The following is a 20,556-nucleotide window of genomic DNA, read 5'->3' as shown; positions in this document are numbered from 1 at the left end:
CTGTCTCAAAAAAAAAAAAAAAAAAAAAAGGACTAGAGTCCTTTCCCTCCAGGTGCTCATGGGCTTACTGGAACATATAGGAAAGTCACTTAAAAATGGACACACTGTCACCGAGCATGAACAAATGTAGGATTGCCGTTACATGGTCATACTAGTTTTAAAGGCCGGCTTGAATGTACAGTACCACATCAACAGATGAACGAAACAGCGTCGTCACACTGGGGCCTTTAAACTTTTTGCTGGCTTACGAGGTTTGAAAACAGTAGTTTACTGTTGCCTTTTTACATTATTTTGGTAATTCTTTAAGATTGGAACTAAATTTGTTCATATGCAGTGATTGTAAATATTCTCCCCTACTCACAGCCTACCGACTTGGATCTGAGAAGGTAAAATTTTAGTTGAGTTTTGGAGCAGAAAGAAGAGTTTTTCAGATACTGACATTGATGAGGTGATAGGGGAGTGGGGAAAAATTCCTTTAATCCAGCTTGCTGCTTCTAGGAAGAGTATGCCTTCTGGAAGTCCTTGTATTCATAAGACTGTAACAGAAGATGTTTCCTTTTAGGGTAAAATTGAACTCATCTGTCTTTTCTTCCATGTTGATGTGAAAAATTAGCCTTGAATGCCACAGTGAGCTCCCCTAGTCAGCAGTGTTGAGCACTGAATCCAGCCTTGCCCTTGGTATCTGTTTGATCAAAAGGCAAGAACCCTGGAAATGGGAAGATAGTTTGTGGCCTGTTGTGAAGACAGCCAAGAAAAGAAACATAACAACAACAGTCAGTGTATCCTTAGGGGAGCCACTCTGCTTTTGTATTCTCTGATGTTTTGGTGGGTTTGTAGTTTGCAGGTTAAAAAATAATGTATTGGGAATGGGGGTGAGGTTGGATCACTGAAACCTGGGGAAGACTCTGAGGGAATCCACTGAGTCAGGAAATAACTGTTTACACTAGAAAGCTGTTTGATCCTGTGAGAAGATCAACAAGGTGAGCGCTTTTACTCCCATTCTCAATTATTCTGGAGTTGTCATGAGATGAAATTTTTAAGAGCTCGGGTCCAGAAACAAGCCGCCTTTCCTCAGCTTCTCTGGCTTCCTCAGATCCACCAGAGGCATGTAGGACTTCAGGTTTTCTCCTATCTGGTAGCCTGTTTTCCCTCAGCTTTGAGCACTGATGAAAATCCTGCTTCGTGTAAGGGAAAGGCCTGTCATCAGTGTCAGCTTCAGGCCATTGCCATCGTGTCCCTTTCTTTGTTTTGATCAGTGGGGCAGAGAGACACACCCTTGACCTTTCTGTCAGGAAGATGGGGTTCTAGCTGGTTCACGTTTTGCCTCAATGTTGATTTTGCTTTCAGTGCTCAAAATCCCTAGTCTTCAAACTCTCCACCAAAGCTTGCAGGTCATCCTTCCTTCTGAGCTCAATTAATGGCCCTTGTACCATCTGCCAGCCACCAGGCACTCACTCGTTTATTCAGCTTATCCTGACTGCTGCTGTACCATAAACCAGACACTGTTCTCCATCCCAGGAATGCAGTGAATGAAACAAATTCCCCCTCTCCTGGAGCTTCCAGTCCACACGGGAGCCAAGCAGTAAATAACATGTTTATCCACCTGGCATGGAAAGCAAATGTGTTTTGAGCAGATCACTGACTTGACGTAACTTATCTTTTTTTTTTTGAGACGGAGTCTCGCTCTGTCGCCCCGGCTGGAGTGCAGTGGTGTGATCTCAGCTCACTGCAAGCTCCGCCTCCTGGGTTCATACCATTCTCCTGCCTCAGCCTCCCAAGTAACTGGGACTACAGGCGCCTGCCACCACACCAAGCTAATTTTTTGTATTTTTAGTAGAGACGGGGTTTCACCATGTTAGCCAGGATGGTCTTGATCTCCTGACCTCATGATCTGCCCACCTTGGCCTCCCAAAGTGCTGGGATTACAGGCATGAGCCACCGTGCCCAGCCAATGTAACTTATTTTTTGAAAGGGCCATTCTCATTGCCATGAGGAGAGTGGACAAGGATGGAAGGAAAGAGAACAAGTTATGAGGCTACTATGATAATACATTACAAATCCAGGAATCATTTGTTAGTTATGATTGAGATGGCGAAATAGTCAGATTTGGGATATGTATTGAATTTGAGCCTGTGCAGGCCTCCAAGTTGATTGGGGAAGATGTGTTGAGACGGGTCTGAATCAAACCTTATATTGAAAGTGATGAGGAAGCAGACCCTGCCATATTCCTCTTGGAGAGGCCTTTGGGCTTCTACCATGTAGCCTGGCAGAGAGGTCAGCAGGACTGCCTTGGGGACAGGATACTTTATTAGCCTGTACAGACAGTGACTGGAATGACAGCAGGTGTTTTGCTAGGCAAGGAGATAAGAACAGAGCTCTGCTACCTGGAGAGGCACGCCAGGCTCCTTCCCCTAAGCCCTTGCCTGCAGAGGTTACCATCATCCTTTCGGCAGCAGTTGTCCAACTTCTCTGCTGATGGGTTAGCGGCAGCCCCTATACTGCCCTCCCCACTTTCAGTCGATAGTTGGGCTCTGAGTAGCCAACTGTAAGCCTGCGTCTTGAAGGAAGGATTGAGACTGGCAGGGTATATGAGTGTGTGATATAAATACAATGGGTTTTTTACTCTTTCCCTTAGTGCAGATCATTGAAACTTCTATACAGTCTCTTTCTATTACCCTTAGAGAGTACAATTGATAGTACTGAAGACATCCTTATAACCGAACTTGTGTAAAATTATCACTAGATTTTTGTCTTTCCAGCACATAGCAAACCTCATCAAGGTAGGGAGCTGTCCTTCAGATGTCGTCACAGCCTGTTGAACTGAGTGCTGACCTGGATTCGGGAGCACTTTTCAGTTACCCCGGTTGTGCACGGTCTATTGCATGGCCTATGACAAGTTTCTAGGGTTGTTTCTGTCCATATTACCAACCTGACTTGCCCACCAGGGCACTTTCTGCCCTCGTAAGTAAATCTCTGCACTGCTTACTGTTAGTTCCTGCTTCTGAAGTGCTGATTCAGTGTGTAAGCCTTCTCCTCTCTTTTAGATCTGTCTAGAGAGGGATGTTTTGCTTCAGTGAGCTCCAGGAACAAATAATAAAAAGTACAGCAAGTACAAGGCCGAGGACAGACCCCGTGCGCTCTTATCAGTCATCTGAAATATGCGCAGCCTTTCCAAGACAAATGTGCACTCCTGTTTCTAGGAAAACACCAGAAAGTACTTACCAATTACCCTGTATATGGTGTGTGGAAAAGACAACATCAGCCTACCCTGAAAGCCATAACAGAGCAGATTCCTCTGGGCAGCCGACAGCTGAGTGGCCCAAGTTAGAGCCACTGCAGAATCCCAGCCTGTGGCCTGGGCCAGGTCTAGGTCCAGGGGGCCTTCTTCCCCTTGCTTGATTACCATGTCCCTCACCCTTTGCCCAAGCAACTGACCTCATCTTAGAAGAAATCTCAAGGGTTGATGTGTTCTTACTAAATGCCCAGGATTTTCTTCCAGACCCATCACAAATCCAAAGATGGCTCTCCTGAAGAGATGCCTAGATAAACAGGGTGCAACCTGGGGGAATCTATTACAGTAATAACCGCAGGAATGAGAGCCGCCGCTGGTAGGCAGCTCACCATCCGCCAGGACCAGGCTTGGCAGGCACTGTTTTATTTGATCTTCATAGCAGTCCTGTAAGGTAGGTGTCATCGTCCTGTTTCAGAGAGAAAACTGAAACTGAAGGTTAAGGAAGTTAACCAACTTATCCACAAGCACATGGCCAGAAAATAGTAGAGGCCGGATTCAAACTCAGATGAGGGTCTTTAACCACTATTTCATGGTACATTCATTCACAGGCAATACTGTTGTTTAATTCTGTTCACTGAATGTAGAGTATGTCTGGTATTACAGAGTGCTTTTGTCTTAGTGAGAAAGGGAAATCATTTTAACCTGCACACTTAACCTCTTGGATTTTTGTCCATTTACCCATCTAGGACTCAAGCACAGAGGGTTCGGAAACCGCGCTGCTGCACAGGGCCCCAGGGGCTGCTTCCCCGATACTCTGAGAGCCAGGCGGAAGGACAGGAGCAGCTCTTCAAACTCACAGACAACATACAGGACGAATTGTAAGTTAGAGCATGGGAAACCGGCCCTGTGGGTCTACTGAGTTGCCTCTTCTCCTTTTGATCCTGAGAAGTTTCCATCTGATCTGGGTTATTGTCATGACTCTCCGACCTTAGATCTGGTCAAAGAATTCCTTGCCCCAAATGTTTTTGAGATTTAGATATAACTGATGGTAAACAGCCTTTTACTCTAAGGAGTGGTTTTCGACTATGTGCCATAGCCTGGCCTTAGTGTTTTGTTTCTAGAAAATGGCAGTCTCTTTCTAGTTAGTTCAAAAGGAGAAGATAATGAATAAAATGTTCTCAATTTTTTTTTTTTTTTTTGTGACGGAGAAGCGGAGTTTTGTCTGGTCCCCCGGTGGAGTGCAGTGGCCGGATCTCAGCTCACTGCAAGCTCGGCCTCCTGGGTTTACGCCATTCTCCTGCCTCAGCCTCCGGAGTAGCTGGGACTACAGGCGCCCGCCACCTCGCCCGGCTAGTTTTTTGTATTCTTAGTAGAGACGGGGTTTCACCGTGTTAGCCAGGATGGTCTCGATCTCCTGACCTCGTGATCCGCCCGTCTCGGCCTCCCAAAGTGCTGGGATTACAGGCTTGAGCCACCGCGCCCGGCCAATGTTCTCAATTTTAAGGTTTTTCTCCAGGAAAAGTTTCTTAAACTTTGATATCCCATTTTTGCGGCAGAATGCTAGCAAAACAAAACGGAAAAACAAAGAGCAAACAACTAATAGTGGGACATTTTGGAAATGTGTTTTTCTTAAGATTGCTTTGTTACTCTTTAAATATGGAGCCTTGTATACCTGGGATCTTGTCATATCTTCAGTTAGTGATATTATTCCTGGTTGACATGGTAGAATTAAGTCTTTCACTATTTTAGGATATTTTGCAGAGATCCTTGTAGCATAAACGTGCTCTATAACCTGAATAGGTGCCAGAACCACCAGCCCAGAGAAAGCAGTTAGTTGTGTCTAGGAGTAGCAAAATACTAGTTTAATTTCTTCTGATGCTCATTGGTCTCCTTTAAGGTAAAGCGAGCTTGGGAGGATTCTGAGTGCTGTGAGTGTGTTTTGGTGGGTGGAGGAATGTCTGAAATAGAGGTCAACTGTCAGGATAGTCTTCAGAGTCATTGTTAGGGACAGTGTTAAGTAGATCTCATCTCATATTTTCATGGCAGTATTTGAATGGGGATATCAAAAACCAAATCCAGAAGGTATTTGTTGCTTGACGGATAGAATGGCATCTTCCTACATGTGCCTTGTGTGACCCCTATGGTGTTATTAGAAGGTTTCTTGATAATAGAGTTGTATTTTCTTGTTTCGTCTACTTGGGTTGCCATTATAAAATATTACAGACTGGGCAGCTTAAGCAACAGAAATTTGTCTTCTCACAGTTCTAAAGGCTGAGAGGTCCAGTATCAAGGCATCTTCTGATTCTGCTGCTGGTGGGGGTTCTCTTCCTGGCTTGCAGGTAGCCCTCTTCTCACTGTGTTCCCACATCGCAGAGAGAGAGGGGGCACTCTCTGGTGTCTCTTATAAGGGTACTAATCCTATCAGCTCAGGGCCCCAACCTTATGACTACTTTAATTTAACTGTGATTACTTTCTTACTCCAAGTGGTCACATTGGGGTTAAGGCTTCCACATATGAATTGGCAGGGAGGGGGTAACTCTGTCCACAGCAGGTGTCGCTCGTAGCTTCTGCTGTTTGAGTCCAGTGCCTGGAGTGCCCATGCAGTTCACTCCAGGGAGAACTTTCTATTCCTGCCTTCCTTGAGGCAGAGATTTGGTACCATGACTGCTCTTGATACTGCTTTGTAGATGGAACTTTTAGCCTTTGGATGGGAAGTCTAGAGAGTCCTTTCTCAGGTCTGGCAGGACATGGTGCAGAGTCTGCTACAATGGCAGCCCTGTGAGGCTGGGATTTTTGTCTGTTCCATTCAGGGAAGAATCCTCAGCACACAGAACAGTGCCTGGCATCGAATAGGCACCCAGTACATACAGCCAGATAGCTGCAGTTCAGCATTTGTGTTCACATGTGTCCATTTTCCAATCATGTGGGGGTTTTTTGTCAAAGGCTAAATGAGATTATAAATTATTGCATGATGTCTTTTCACTTTCCTCCCCAACTCACCTCCATTCAAGTCAAACCATCTCTGGTCACTGTGAAATTCGCTTGTAATAGAAGACATTGCTTAGTACAGCCAACATAGGACTGCTGTCAGTGAGATACACACATTGAAAAACAGAGCCAGAGAGAGCTGAAAACTGGAATCAAAATGAAATCAGTAAAATCGTTTTCATGAAACTCATGAAATTCATATGAACTAGGAAGAGATACTGGCATGAATGAATTCTGACTTTCCGTCTCTACTAAAAAATACAAAAAACTAGCTGGGCGAGGTGGCGGGTGCCTGTAGTCCCAGCTACTCAGGAGGCTGAGGCAGGAGAATGGCGTGAACCCAGGAGGTGGAGCTTGCAGTGAGCTGCGATCCGGCCACCGCACTCCAGCCTGGGCACAGAGCGAGACTCCGTCTCAAAAAAAAAAAAAAAAAAAGAAAACCATGTGTCTCCACCCAAGTTGTGGGTTAAATCTTGCCAGTGAATGCAGAAGGAGGCACGTGACCACGGCCTTCCCAAGTGTACAAGGAAGAAGCCATCAGGGAATGTGGCGAATGTTCCTCCGAAGTGTCCTCAGTTGTCAGCCTGGGTCTTTGCGGTGAAGTGAACATTACACTCATCACTTTGCAAGAAAGGAGTTTTCAGGAAAAGCCCACAAGCGCCAAATTATACCTCTGACTTTTATCCTAGATTTGTAATTAAAAACATGTTTAAAGACCTAATTATTTGCATATTTCCCTTCAGAGTTAACCCCTTTAAAGGGTCTTTAATACCTTGCTCTACTGTTCGAACTAAGTGTTTCCACATTTTTTTCCAGTTAGGCTCACTGTTTCACTTCTGGAAAATATTGTGTAATTATTTCCCGATGGAGTGAAAACCCCACGAAGTCCCCAGTGCCATCGTGACTCCAACCTTGTTCTCCCAGATCGACTTGCATTTCATTTTTTTCATTCTATTTAATTAATTAATATCAAAAGGATAGTTACCGACATTTGATGTCTGGTCTGGCCAGCTGAAAGGTCTTCACTTTCAAATTCATCATATATTCCTCTGAGAAGTTGTGCAGTTGTCATTGCTTCCCATCTTTCTCAATTTTGGTTTTGAAACAGGATCCGGGTTAAGATGATGTTAAAGTAACATTTGTCTTATGTGGTGAAATTAATTTTTCTTTCTAACTCGTGTCTCATTTGTAGCCAGCAACTCATATTCATTTTGTTGTAAGGTACCTGTTTTATTTCTAATACTGCATCACATATAACAGTGCACACCAGGCTGCTGAGAGGAGGGTGGCTCCTGCCTTTTAGAAAACGCTCATGAGGCCGGGCGCGGTGGCTCAAGCCTGTAATCCCAGCACTTTGGGAGGCCGAGACGGGTGGATCACGAGGTCAGGAGATCGAGACCATCCTGGCTAACACGGTGAAACCCCGTCTCTACTAAAAAATACAAAAAATTAGCCGGGCGAGATGGCGGGCGCCTGTAGTCCCAGCTACTTGGGAGGCTGAGGCAGGAGAATGGCGTGAACCTGGGAGGCGGAGCCTGCAGTGAGCTGAGAGCGCGCCACTGCACTCCAGCCTGGGCGACAGATCGAGACTCCGTCTCAAAAAAAAAAAAAAAAAAAAAAAAAAAAGAAAACGCTCATGAGCAACCCACGTGACCCTAATGTACTGCTTTCTGGAATTAGACAATTGAAATTGTACTTTCTAAATGTAGTTTTAGAAAGTAACATTTATGAGATTTTTTAAATACAGAAAAGTGTAAAAAATAAAAGTAGCCTTTGCATCCACCAGCCAAATAAGTTGCTCCTCTTTTCAATTTTTTGTAGAGATGGAGTCTCGCCATGTTGTTCAGGCAGGTCCGAACTCCTGGCCTCAAGTCATCCTCCCACCTCAGCCTCCCAAAGAGCTATGAGGCCAAAGTGGGAGGATCGCTTGAGGCTGGGAGTTCAAGACCAGCCTGAGCAACATGGCAAAACCCCATCCATACAAAAATCAGCCAGGCGTGGTGGCACACACCTGTAGCCCCAGCTACTTGGGAGGCTGAGGTGGGAGGATGGCTTGAACCTGGGAGGTCGAGGCTGCTGTAAGCTGAAATCACACCACTGCACTCCAGCCTGGGTGACAGAGTGAGATCCTGTCTCAAAAAGAAACTCATATGCATGGTTAGCAAATCCAAGAGTATAGAAAATAAAATCAAGAGTAAAAGTCTCTTATCTACTTTGTAAACATGCTGTTTATGATTTTTGTATCTTGTCTCTTCTTGAGAAATTTCACGGAGAGAGAGAAATCAGGAAAATTTTTGAGCACACCATATAATATTGATCCTAATAGCATATAATTATAAGTACAAATCTTATAGTAACATACACAGTCTCAAAATAAAAACAATTCCTCCTTCTGAGGAATGGAATAGAATTTATTAGCTTCCATTTCCTAAACTAGGAAATAATCTACTAGTAACTATTGACACTTCCAGAACTGGCCATTTGTCGATATGTCCCTGAATTAAAACTTACATTTGGCAGATGGCACAGCTACTCTGGTAAAGTTAGAAGTTTGCTAAATCTTTAATAAGCTAAATCAGGAGTTCTAAGAGAAGTTTTCAACTTTCCTACTGGTAACATGTGTCTAGCATCCAAAGTTGCCTGTACACTGGCAAATTTCTTGCCTTACTGTAATGCCAGTGTCATCCTCTGAGACACCCTAACGCATACATTTATTGAATCCTACTATGTGCCAGGGTGAGTAAGAAATTTCCTCTGTCCTCAGTGCATTCACAGTTTAGCAGGGGAAGCAGACACTGTATTACCAACAACCTATAACATATATTGCTGTTCAAATAGAGGTATGAGCAACATATTATGGAACCACAGACGGGAAGTGATTAATTTATACTGGAAAGCCAGGGAAGGCTTCACAGAGAAGGCTCTGGACAAGTCACCTGACCTTGTAGGAGGTGGAGGAATGTGCCAAGGAGAGAAGGTGCATGGACAGAGCACAGTGCTGGGCAGAGACACGAGGCAGAAGAGCTCACGGCAGGTCTGGAGAATTTGGGGTCAGCCTTTTGTGGCAGCAGCGCGTGTGGAGAGAAGGAGCGGAGGCTGGAAAGGTGGGTTCCCAGGCCGGATACTGAAGGCTGACCTTAGTGGTCATGCCGAGGAGCTTGCCTCTCCTGTAGGTGGGAGTGAGACTGTGAGGAAAAGGATCCCACTCAAAATTCCTCATGAAAAATAAAACCTTGACAGCAGCAGGTAGAGAGACTGAAGGCACAAAGCCAGTTAGGAGGCCCCTGGGGTAGCCCAGGTAGAAGGTGGAGAGGCCCGAACACGGTGGCCGTAACGATGACTAGAAGAGGACAGATTGGAGAGGCATTAAGGAAGCAGTGTCTGTGGATCCTTCAACTGCTGAATTGGAATCTGAGTGAGGAGGAGGGTTGAGAGTGGCTCCGGGCTCCTTGCGTGTCTGGTTGATGGAGATGCCATCAGCTGATGCTGGGGGTGCTGAAGAACAAGGGTTGGAGAAGGAGCAGCTCCCCAGTGGACGTGTTGAGGTACCCTGAAGAGGACCTGGCACTCAGAGCGACACTGGGCCCAGACATGGAGTCAGGGCCATAGATGGACCTGGGGTGGGTAACGCCCAGGGGTAGAGGAGCCTGTTCCAGGAGCGCTGAGTCAGGCGTCTCAGAATGCTTCTGATTTTGAAATGACTCCAGAGGGAGTAGAATCAGGTATATAAATGAGTTAATATTGAGGGGGAAAAAAAGCGGGAGGAAAATTAAGTAGAGTGGCTGAAGCAGTTAACTTGGCAGATTTCTCCCTGAGACAAGTTGGTCATGAGCTTGTTTCCCATGTGGCCTTCCAGAGAGAGAGCTCTCTCTCCAATCTCCTGATGAGATGATGTGTGGGGGAAGGAGGGGTCATCCCCACAGGTTTGGGATAACTGGGCACCTGTTCTCAACAGAAGAGCCACCATTAACTGTGGATCTCTTTCGTGTGGGGCACGTAGATGAGCTCACACCATCACGGTGGCCCTGCAGAGTAGACACATGGGGTTCTACACATCAGGATGGGGAAGCTCTGGGCAGAGTGAGAGGCAGAGGCGGCTGGCTCCCCTGGCGAGGCTGCAGTGTGGCTTGGGAGGACGTTGTGATCTGCCCCAGAGGAGGCCTGAGGCTGCTGTTGATGGTACCACAGCTGCTGTTGTCGAGAGTGCCCTGTGGTTCCTGGTCTGTGGATGTCGTTAGTGATGGAGGATTCTATTAAGGCGGCACTGGCTTTTGGCAGATTCACCCACTCTTAGCACCTGTCATCTTGGAAAAGGGTGGAAGCTGGTGCCACAGCCTTCCCTTCTCTCGGAAGAAACTTTCTGACACTGAGCCCCAAGGCCAGAGTATCCTCTTTCTCTCCTTAAAGGGGAGTTAAAACTTTTTTCTTTCTTATTATTTTTTTTTAAATAGAGATGGTGTCTCACTCTGCGGCCCAGGCTGGTCTCAAACTCCTGGGCTCCAGCGATTCTCCCGCCTCAGCTTCCGAAAGTGCTGGGATTATCGGTGGGAGCCACCGTGCTCTGCCCCCAGAATTGAAACTTAACTGAGGTTTCAGAAGAGTATAAAAATCCTATGTTTTAAATAGAATCCATTGTAGTATCTACAGCAACCTAAAATGTGTCAACTGAATACTGAGGTGACTTCTCTGGGTCTCAGATTGGAAGGATAAAGCTTATCTGATGCTGTGTGTTTCTGGCTCCCCTTTCCTCTCAGTTAATGACAGATCAGAGAACAGAAGGAGTGTGCTCAGGGCCACCCAAGACCGTGGTGGCCTTCTTCCCTCAAGGTTTTTCCAACAGTCACTCATTCGTGGGCCAAAAGCAGGCCTTGCGGGAAGCTCGATTTTAAGGGAAGTGAAGAGAGGAGAGTCTGGGGTCGAGACTGCAAAGCAGTGTGAGCACCTCAGGGAGCCTCAAGTGAGGCAAAAGAAAGCCCGGGAGAGCCAGTCCAGGGAGGAGGGGAACGGCCTGTGGCTTCAGGGAAAGGGAACGGAAGAAGGTGCAGACGGGCAGAGGGGAGGGTGGGGGGCGTGCGCGCTTGCCAAGCTTCTCTTACCACCCTGAGTTTTGCTGCTTCTCTCACAGTGACAAGTTTGGGATCAGACTCCATTAGATAAGGGGTCTGGTCTGGAACTCTTTAATTATTCTTTGATGTGATTGGCAGATTTTGTAAAAAAAAAAAAAAAAAGAAAGAAAAATTAATAATAATGATGATGATGCAACCCAAAGCCTTGGCCATCGTGGGGTGCAGGAAAGCCACAGGAAGACGATGGGGACAGCGCTGCGGTCGCCTGGTCCCTGGGGTCACTGCTCAGTTCAGTTCCAGCTGTGGCCTCACTGCTTCCCTTCTTCCTTCAGCCAGACCCTTGGCTCTGATCTGCTTTTGATTTGAAAAGACTTTAGAACACTTCATGCACAATTTCCAAACATATGTTATTATCAGTAGCAGCTTCGGGGCATGCGCAGGGTCCTGGACTTACAGGACAGAGATCCGTGTGGAGTGACAGCACTGCCTTCCTCCACTTACCTTTCTGTGTGGCCATGAATTCCTTGACCTCCGTGCTCACTTTGTGAAGAAAACTGGCAGTGATTACCCTCTCCATCAGAGAGATGGGGGAGCCTGAGCCACCGGGAAAGCCACGGACTCGGCCAGTGTCAACCAATCCTGCTGGCTCGGCCTGTGTTTCCTTCACTGTGCCCTCTACCTCTCCGGAGGCGTCCCAGCTCAGTCACCCCTCCTCCAGAAGTGGTTCTGGCCTGATGGGGGACTTGCACCATCTGTCTCCCAGGCTGGAGTGCAGTGGCGCCATCTCGGCTCACTGCAAGCTCCGCCTCCCAGGTTCACGCCATTCTCCTGCCTCAGCCTCTGAGTAGCTGGGACTACAGGCGCTCGCCACCACGCCCGGCTAATTTTTTTTGTATTTTAGTAGAGATGGGATTTCACCGTGTTAGCCAGGATGGTGTTGATCTCCTGACCTCGTGATCCGCCCGTCTCGGCCTCCCAAAGTGCTGGGATTACAGGCATGAGCCACCGCGCCCGGCCGGAAAAGAGTCTGTTTTAAAGCCTATAGAAGTGTTCCAGGACGGAAAGCACACTAGTCATGTCAGCCAGTCTGGCCTGGGTGTGAGAGCATCTGCCCAGATGGAAAGCCTGTGACTGACATGTAAATGTCAGCTATGGCGAGTACCCAGTGTCGTGGCGCTGGGGGCGGGGCACTGGGGTGGAAGTGCCTGTGCTGTGCTCACCTAGAGGAAAGAACCTCAAATCTCAGTTGGATTTTTCATGCACATTCCTGCTGTCCCCCCAATCATGGTGGCCAACTTTGGAGTCTCCTTGGAGAGCCCGTGACGGCCTCAGTGACTGTGCACCAGGCCCACTCCAGGGTCTCAGCTCGGGTCCCCGCCGGTTCTGGCTGGCACTGTGTCACCTCTTCTCTGTGTCAGGTTCATTTTTATACCTGTCTGTCTGTCTTTCTGTCTTTCCCCGTGCCCTCCTTTCATTCCCGGACCAGCTATTTCAGATTCCATCCAACTCTGTTCAGTGATGATGCCACTCTCAATGCTGTCAGAGCGCAAGACGTGAGAACGCCTGTGCTGAGTGGCCTGAACGCTGAAGGCTGCGGGTCTTTCTAATTTTGGCATTGAGACTTTACAAGTCTGCATTCTTGGCATTGCCAACCAGTTAGAACAGAACAATAAACCCCAGTTTTTGTCACGGGCGTCTCTAATTAAAATGGCAACTGGAACAAGGCAGACACCGAGTGCTGATGGGGTGGCCAACTCTGTGGGTTGCTCAGGGAGACACGGGGCTGTGAGATATGGACCCCACTTACAGGGCTCACCTTATAGTCAGAGAGCGGAGAGACTTGTCCAGGACACATGGAAACGACGAGTGGGTGCTTGGCCGTGCTTTGGGGGCCATCACAATTAAATGCTCAAAAGTGGAGGAGGGGCTGGAGTATATGGGGGATGCTTCACAGAGAGGTTAGGACCTGTGATCCTTGCAGGGAGGGGGGTGGGATTTAGAGAAGTCGAGAGAGCGGGCGTGCTTCCTGCACGGACCCCCAGTGAGCGAGGGCCCGGCAGCCTGTTCCCTGCAACAGGCAGGCCACCTCCCGCCCCCAGGCTCTGCCTCCTTCAGAGGACCTGGGAACAACACCGTTCTGGACCCAGGTTTCAGAACACTTCCAGGTGGAGCCTGGCTCTGAGCAATTCAGTTTGCCAGCGGGAGTTCGACTGCCACTCTGTCGTCAGCCTTTAGTATTCCTGCCGCCATCCATCCTTGTCCGCTGTCCCTGGACGCTGCAGCCCCATTGTGAAGGGCTGTCACAAGATGCAGGGGAGGCAGCCAGGCCAGGGGGGGGGACTGTCACGCTGTTCCCAAGGTTCACTGCTCTTCATTCAGTGGCCAGAGAGGTTTGATGTGCATAAATTTCCACTTTAAATGCGTGAGCTCCGTGATAGAGGAATTCAGTTTTTTTCGGAGTGGCCCGAAAGCTCCTGAAGTAACAACTAGTAGTTTCCAAAAGGAAGATGACAGCTTTACCTAAGAAAGCGTTTTCTGACTCTTTGAGTTTTCTGAACATGAAGTGGATGGGGGAGTGCCCCGTCGCTGGAGGGGCTGAGCTTAGGGAGGGAGGAAGCGGGTGTGGGAGTGCAGGTGTTTTAACACCAGGCTGTCTCTTCCTGCCATGCCATTTGGTGAACCTGTTTAATTCTGCTTTTTCCCCATCAGCTTTCAGCACCCCCAGCCGCGTCCTCTCGCCCGCTCGTGTTTCCCTCCCCTCTGCCGGGCAGTGAACTTTCTCAGCTGCTCCTTCAGTTTCACATTGAAAGGCATCCCGTTTTCTGTTTCGTCCAGTAGAGCATTGTTACCGTTTTCTGTAAGCTTTAAGGTATCCAGAAATGCTCACAGAAAAACAACAACAAACACCCCACAAGATACAATTTCAGGATATAGAAGTATTTCTATCGTTGAAATTGTTGGTGGTCATCATTAGCTGACATTTATCAAGCACCCCATTGAGGGGTGTGGGGTGCCATGGCCATGGGCCTCACAACGGGCCCCTGAGGCCAGGCCCACTTTTGTTCCTAATTTACAAAAGTGGCAGCTGAAGCCCAGCGTAATTAGGCCACCTGCCCAAGGTGTAGTGAGCAAGGGGGCCGGGATTTACACTCAGGCCCGGGGGCCACAGAGCCCACAGTGGGCCTCCCCCGGCGCTGGGCGAAGCCCCAGGCGTCACTCCTGCGTTCCCGTCTTGCTTTGCAGCTTCATCGCTGTGGAGAACATTGACAGCTACTGCGTGCTCATCTCCTCCAAAGCTGTTTACTTCCTGAAAAGTGGAGACTACGTGGACCGAGAAGCCATTTTCCTAGAAGTCAAATATGATGACCTCTACCACTGCCTTGTCTCCAAAGACCATGGGAAGGTGTACGTGCAGGTCACCAAGAAAGCCGTGAGCACGAGCAGTGGAGTGTCCATCCCCGGCCCCTCCCACCAGAAGCCCATGGTGAGTGCATGGCTGTTCTCAGGCTCCTCAGGGGCGGGGCCAGGGCCTCCATGCCTCTGCCCTGCTTTGCCCTCCTCAGCAGGAGCCCATTTAGGAGGTTCAGGCTGGGCCCTTCCCAGGAGCGCTGCCTCTCCGTCCTGAACATGGGAGGGGCCCAGGGTATGTTCACAGGTGATGCTGCCCTCCCAGCTGCCCCATGGGTGACCGTGGGAACGTTACTACCTCACAACATTTGTGCCTCAGTTACCCATAGATGTAGTGAGGGTGACAATACTTCCTCTCATTGGTGATAAGGAACAGCTAACAAAACACACAGGGTTTTTCTGCTCCCACAATGGGATTCTCCAGTGCACTGAATCGAAGAAAGCACTGGAGCTCACGCTTCTCCATTGTTTCTCCTTAACAGTGGAAACCAGAACTTTTGTTTTAGTAGCATCTAGCATGTGCAATAAGTATTTGTAAATAAAAGTCATACTTGGCCTCCAAAGAGGGCAAGATATTGTTATGACAAGGCCTTTAAATAAGAAAGCTCCTGTGAAGAGCTCCCGTTCCTGGAGGGCTGGCCGTCTTGTGGGTTGTGTGGTCATTGTGTCGCTGTCATCCCCTCCTCACTATTGGTCATGGCAGGTGATTCATTCAGGTCTACACAGATGACCTTGAGGAGCTGGGGTTCAAATCCAAGTGACTTGACACCAGAGCTGGCTGCAGCGCCCCTCGCGGTGCTGTCCCTGGCCAGTCTGCCTGGTGGCTTGCCACGACACCCAGGTGTTAGTCCTGCTCATTCTCACCCGGTATGCCAGGATTTTGAAGCTTGCATTCAAGAATGATACGTTAATTAAAAGGGCCTGCCCACCTCTCTCTCTGCGGACCAGAACTAGCGCCAGCCTTATTGGGCCTCTCTCCTCCTGAGTCCCTTGGCCTCCCTCTGCTCAGGAGTGCACTTGGACTTGCTTGGGCTTGTGTAAGGCTCCCCTGGGGTCATTGGCTTAAGTTAGAGCTGGCTGACAAAGAGGGCGAGCACCCCAAAGTGTGAGTATTTCTCCAGATCCCTTCACTGTAGCAGGTGGGCAGCCTCGCCTACTACACTTCTGCACCCTTTCAAAGCAGGTGGGCAGGGAGGTGTTTGTGGTAAGAAAGACCTAGAGGCTTTTGTTGGCTGATTCTTCTTCCTTCCTCGGCTGTCACCAGACCTGAGATGTGAACCCCGCACTCCTGCTCTGGTCTTACCTCTGCACATCAGTTCTGGGGGCAGGGAGGGGTGGGGTCCCAGATGGCAGGTGAGTATGGGTTGGCTGCACAGTCCTGGGGAATGTTTAAAAAGACAGATCGGCTGGGTGTGGTGGCTCACGCCTGTAATCCCAGCACTTTGGGTGGATCACGAGGTCAGGAGTTCGAGACCATCCTGGCTAACACGGTGAAGCACCGTCTCTACTGAAAAAAAAAAAAATTAGCCAGGCATGGTAGCATATGCCTGTAGTCCCAGCTACATGGGAGGCTGAGGCAGGAGAATCACTTGAACCCGGGAGGCAGAGGTTGCAGTGACCAGAGATCGTGCCTGGGTGACAGAGACTCCGTCTTAAAAAATAAAAATTTGCAGGGACCCACCGCAGACTTGAGTGCAAGTGAACTAGGGGAGCAGCCTCGGCCATCACTGTTTCTTTGACGTGTACATCCCATCCTGAGATGCAGCTGGGCTGGGAGCCGCCGCCTGGCGCATCTGATTCCTGGGTTCCCCACCCTGGGGGCGGGTGACCCATCCTGTTCTCCTCCTTAGGTCCACGTGAAATCTGAGGTCCTCGCTGTCAAGTTGTCACAAGAAATAAACTACGCCAAGAGCCTCTACTATGAACAGCAGCTTATGTTAAGACTCAGCGAAAACCCAGAGCAGCTGGAGCTGGACTCCTGAAGCCCCGCTGCTGAGACGGGCGCTCCCGACACAGCACAGACCCACCAGGAAGAAAGAGGCCAAGCTCTCGGCTGGCATTAGAGGCAGAACCAGAGTTGGGTTTGGGGAAGTTGTCAAGGAATGAGGGAAAGTAAATCCTCATGAGGAAAAATACAAATGGAAATCATATTAATTTGTGAGGCGGGGAGTTATTTTAGATTATGGGAAATAATTTTTAAAGGTATTGGTTAAATAACATTTAAAAACATGTACCGAGACAAATCTAATTTTTAGATGCCCTGTATTTTGTTAACATGTATATATGTACAACTGTGTGTTTGTAAATATATAGGAACGTTTCTGAACAGGGCCTGTGCTATGTGTAAAGGTTTGTTAACTGTAAAGTAATATAAAATTATATTGGATCTTCTATTGTACTAATTCTAGACATCTAATTCAGGATACTGTCTATAGAAAGGCATTCTTAAAGAATGTTCCATCTTAGTTTTGGAGACTAAAGTATTCCCAGTAAAGTGGGTTGAGGTGAGGGCTGTGGTCCTGAAAGGGACACCTTTGACATCGTGGCTGTCCAGTTGGGCTGTGAGCTGCGGCACCCAGGACTAGCGCTGGCCCTTCGGAAGGATCTAGGAGAGGGGCTTGGGAGCTCACTTTTAATTTCTCACCCCCATTTTACAAACAGTGCTTAGATTCTCACAAATCACGTTATAAGTTGTCCATTTGGCTTTATCCTAACTAGTCTTACCGAACTTAGAGGGAAACCTGTGCTTCATTACCACACATGGGCAAATCAGCATTGTAAGCTTTCTCAGGTTATTATTAGAGAGGTTGGAAACATTGGTAAACTCTGTTGACTGAGAAGGGAAAGAAAAATCCCATTGAACTACTGCAACAAATCAGAAATCCACATAAGAGTGCTCTCCTGCCTGGGCAGCAAGAACCAAGAACAAAGCCCCGGGACTGTTTGCTTTTTAATAAAGCCACAGGCGGGCATCGCAGCTCCACAGCCCGAGGGGACACAGGATGGAAACCCCAGGGTGAGAAGGGAGCGGGGAGAGTTCCAGAAAGGGGATGAAATAGTATTAAAAAGCTGCGTTGGTAAGCTTTCTGTGGAACCAAGATTTGACGAAAGCATCTCTTACCCTTGTTTTTAAATTCCTGCTGGGAGCAAAGCCTGGTATGAGCGGCCTGGGTCTTTTTTTGGTGTTTCGCTTTTCTGTAAGGATTAAGCATCTAGGGAGAAGGGAAAAAGGGCCTCACTTTAGAATGAATGACTCACCTTGTGATTTTAAAATTTTTATTTTAATAAAGCTAATCAATTTCTACAACCTTGTCACATGTAGCTGAGTCTGGGATGACTCAGTGGATCAGTGGATGCGTGGAAGGTTTTGGTGTTTATAACTCATGACCCAAATCCTTCCAAAACACAAATGAAGCTAATCTTCTTCCCCTCCCTTTCCTCTCCCACTTCCCCTCTGTGTCTGTGTGTGTCTGTGTGTGTGTGTGTGTGTGTGTGTACGCGTGCAGAGGAGGGAAGGGAGCTTTAGCACAAGTAGCTACATGGGTTCAAGGATTAGCTTTCTTGAACTCCGAGGCTTGGTTGCCTTCGCTGAACTCCAAGTTAGTGGATTGCAGAATTGAAACTTGGCTTTTGTGGCATTGGGTGGGTTTTAGTTTGTGTCTTGCTGGGGGGTAGTCATGATTGTGTCAGCACTCATGCCCTGCACGAGATCGCAGCAGAATACAGCCAAGTGGCAGCTCCTCCGCAGCTTCCTCCTCAGCCTCCCTCCTTGCACCCCAAAGTTTGGCTTGTGGTTTTTGTCATCAGCAACCCACTGCCTGAGATCATGATCTCTTAAAAGATGAGACTCTCGGAAGGGTTGATTGTATGCGTCAGTGAGCCTTCTATCAGCTTCCGGAACAAAGTCACTTGAAATTTCTTGATGAGATTAAGGAGTTTAGCGTTACTAAAGAAATCTGCTTTGGGCCGCAGCAGTGCTGGGCATTCTCAGATCTGACTGAGGAAGTTAGCTGCAGGCTGCCCTGTGGGCTGGTGCTTTAGGAGGAATCCAGAGAAGTGTTCAGATGCCCTCCTTGGGCTCCTTTCTAATTTTAATCAGCTCTTTAAATAGCTGCCCATCTCCTGTGATTGCACAATCAAGCACTTTGACACTCGCACCTCAGGAGAGGCAGATGTTAAAATGGGATCCAAAGACCATCTAGGTCAAGGCTGGGTGGGAGATGGGAGGGCCAACGGCGAGCTGCTCCACTTCTCAGCTCTCCCCTGCCCTGCAGCCCTGGGCCACCTGCGGCCAGAAGGTTTCAGGGGCATTTGACATCCCCTCCTGGTTCTCACCAGGAAAACATCCAAAACGTTGGAGGAAACAGGCCCTGCCCCTGGCTCCTTAAATGCCCCGTTTCTTTGTAAACTGATATTCAGCCAGCAACGTCTAAGACTTTGTTAAGATCATTTCTACTGCTTTTCTTTCTGCCTGAAACACACAGTTCGTCTCTGAGGAAAGTAAAATAAATGGAATAAGCGTAAATTGGGTAAGGAGATATCCAAAGCCACTCAGTCCCTTGACCCAGCACAGTTGACCGACCCGTGTCACTCCCTGGCTGTCGCTGCTTCTCTGTGCTCACTGAAAGGTGAGCCAGGCCAGTGTTTCCCCAGGCTCTGGCCTGGTCACTACACAGTGGAAAACAGACAAGCGGCCCCTTCCCCAATCCCAGAGTGTCTTGCTGCTTGGTGGGTACTCACCGCAATGTTCTGAAGGCTCCAGGGCCACTTTGTTTGTAAGTATGATCTGTGCCTCAAAATACCATAGTAGCTGCTTGATAAAATTCTACACATGAAATATCTGGTTCTCTATTATGTAAACACTATTACAGTCACCAATGTGTTAAGACTCTTGAGTCTGGTTCTCATATCAGAGTCATCATTTTTCTTCCTGTGGAATAAAATGCTTTGTGGACTTCCCAAACTTGTTCTTTGTTTACTTCTGGTCTCTTGGTGATCCGTAGCTTCTAGAGCGATCGCCAGTGACAAATACCAAACATAGTGTGATGTTCACGATAAAATGTAGCGTCTCCCCCCAAGCCCGGGGAAGCACCCCCACTCCTTAACCAGTCTCAACCTCCCAAGAGTAAGTGGCAGTTTCCGCACTACACTGGCTGCTGCTCAGCCCACTCTGAGGTCCCTGGTTCAAGCCCCAGCAGGACAGAAGTCACACTAATGGTTTAGGCAGCTGAAGAAGAAACAGCAAAGGAGGCCGGGCGCGGTGGCTCACGCCTGTAATCCCAGCACTTTGGGAGGCGGGCGGATCACGAGGTCAGGAGATTGAGACCATCCTGGCTAACACGGTGAAACCTCATCTCTACTAAAAATGTAAAAAATTAGCCGGGCGTGGTGGCGGGCGCCTGTAGTCTCAGCTACTCGGGAGGCTGAGGCAGGAGAATCACTTGAACCCGGGAGGTGGAGGTTGCAAGGTTGCAGTGAGCCAAGATCACACCACTGCACTCCAGCCTGGCGACAGCTCGAGACTCTGTCTCAAAAAAAAAAAAAAAAAACAGTAAAGGAGACTCAGCAGGATCATCCAGAGACGGAGTGACACCAGGAGGGGATGGATCCTAGAAGCTGAGGCCAGAAAGGTTTCAAAGACCATTGAGTGCTGCTGCTAAGTCAGGTGGGATGAGGACCAACAATTACCAATGGACCTAGCCACACTGAAGTCACTGGAAACCTTTCCAAGAGTGGTTTCAATGGAGCATTGGAGGTGAAAACCGGGCTGGAGGAGGTTCACGAGGAAAATGGAAGAAGAGAAATACCAACAGCTCTCCAGAGGAATCTGGCCGTAAATGGAGAGAACTGACCAGAAATTCA

The 20,556-nt window shown here is 48.3% G+C and overlaps 1 protein-coding gene and 1 non-coding gene across 3 annotated transcripts in view; both read left to right on the top strand.

Annotated features, from left to right (window-relative positions):
- Positions 1 to 19,657, top strand: part of VPS13D (vacuolar protein sorting 13 homolog D) — a 283,937-nt gene extending 264,280 nt beyond the window's left edge. The window contains exons 67-69 of one of the 2 annotated variants that reach the window (XM_023192002.1): positions 3,979 to 4,110; positions 14,530 to 14,770; positions 16,545 to 19,657. In XM_023192002.1, the coding sequence (XP_023047770.1) occupies positions 3,979 to 4,110; positions 14,530 to 14,770; positions 16,545 to 16,676 (505 nt within the window). In that variant the 3' untranslated portion in view covers positions 16,677 to 19,657. The remainder of the gene's footprint in view (positions 1 to 3,978; positions 4,111 to 14,529; positions 14,771 to 16,544) is intronic. The other variant, XM_023192003.2, reaches the window with a different exon arrangement.
- On the top strand, positions 14,923 to 15,072 carry LOC111526347. Its single transcript, XR_002726343.1, has one exon. It is a non-coding gene; the product is annotated as a small nucleolar RNA ACA59 (small nucleolar RNA).
- Positions 19,658 to 20,556: the final 899 nt, after the last annotated feature.

The sequence above is a fragment of the Piliocolobus tephrosceles genome, chromosome 1 (assembly GCF_002776525.5).
Source record: "Piliocolobus tephrosceles isolate RC106 chromosome 1, ASM277652v3, whole genome shotgun sequence".
Taxonomy (NCBI): domain Eukaryota; kingdom Metazoa; phylum Chordata; class Mammalia; order Primates; family Cercopithecidae; genus Piliocolobus; species Piliocolobus tephrosceles.
Note: the sequence above shows the minus strand (reverse complement) of the source record. Positions and strands in the feature narration are given on the sequence as shown.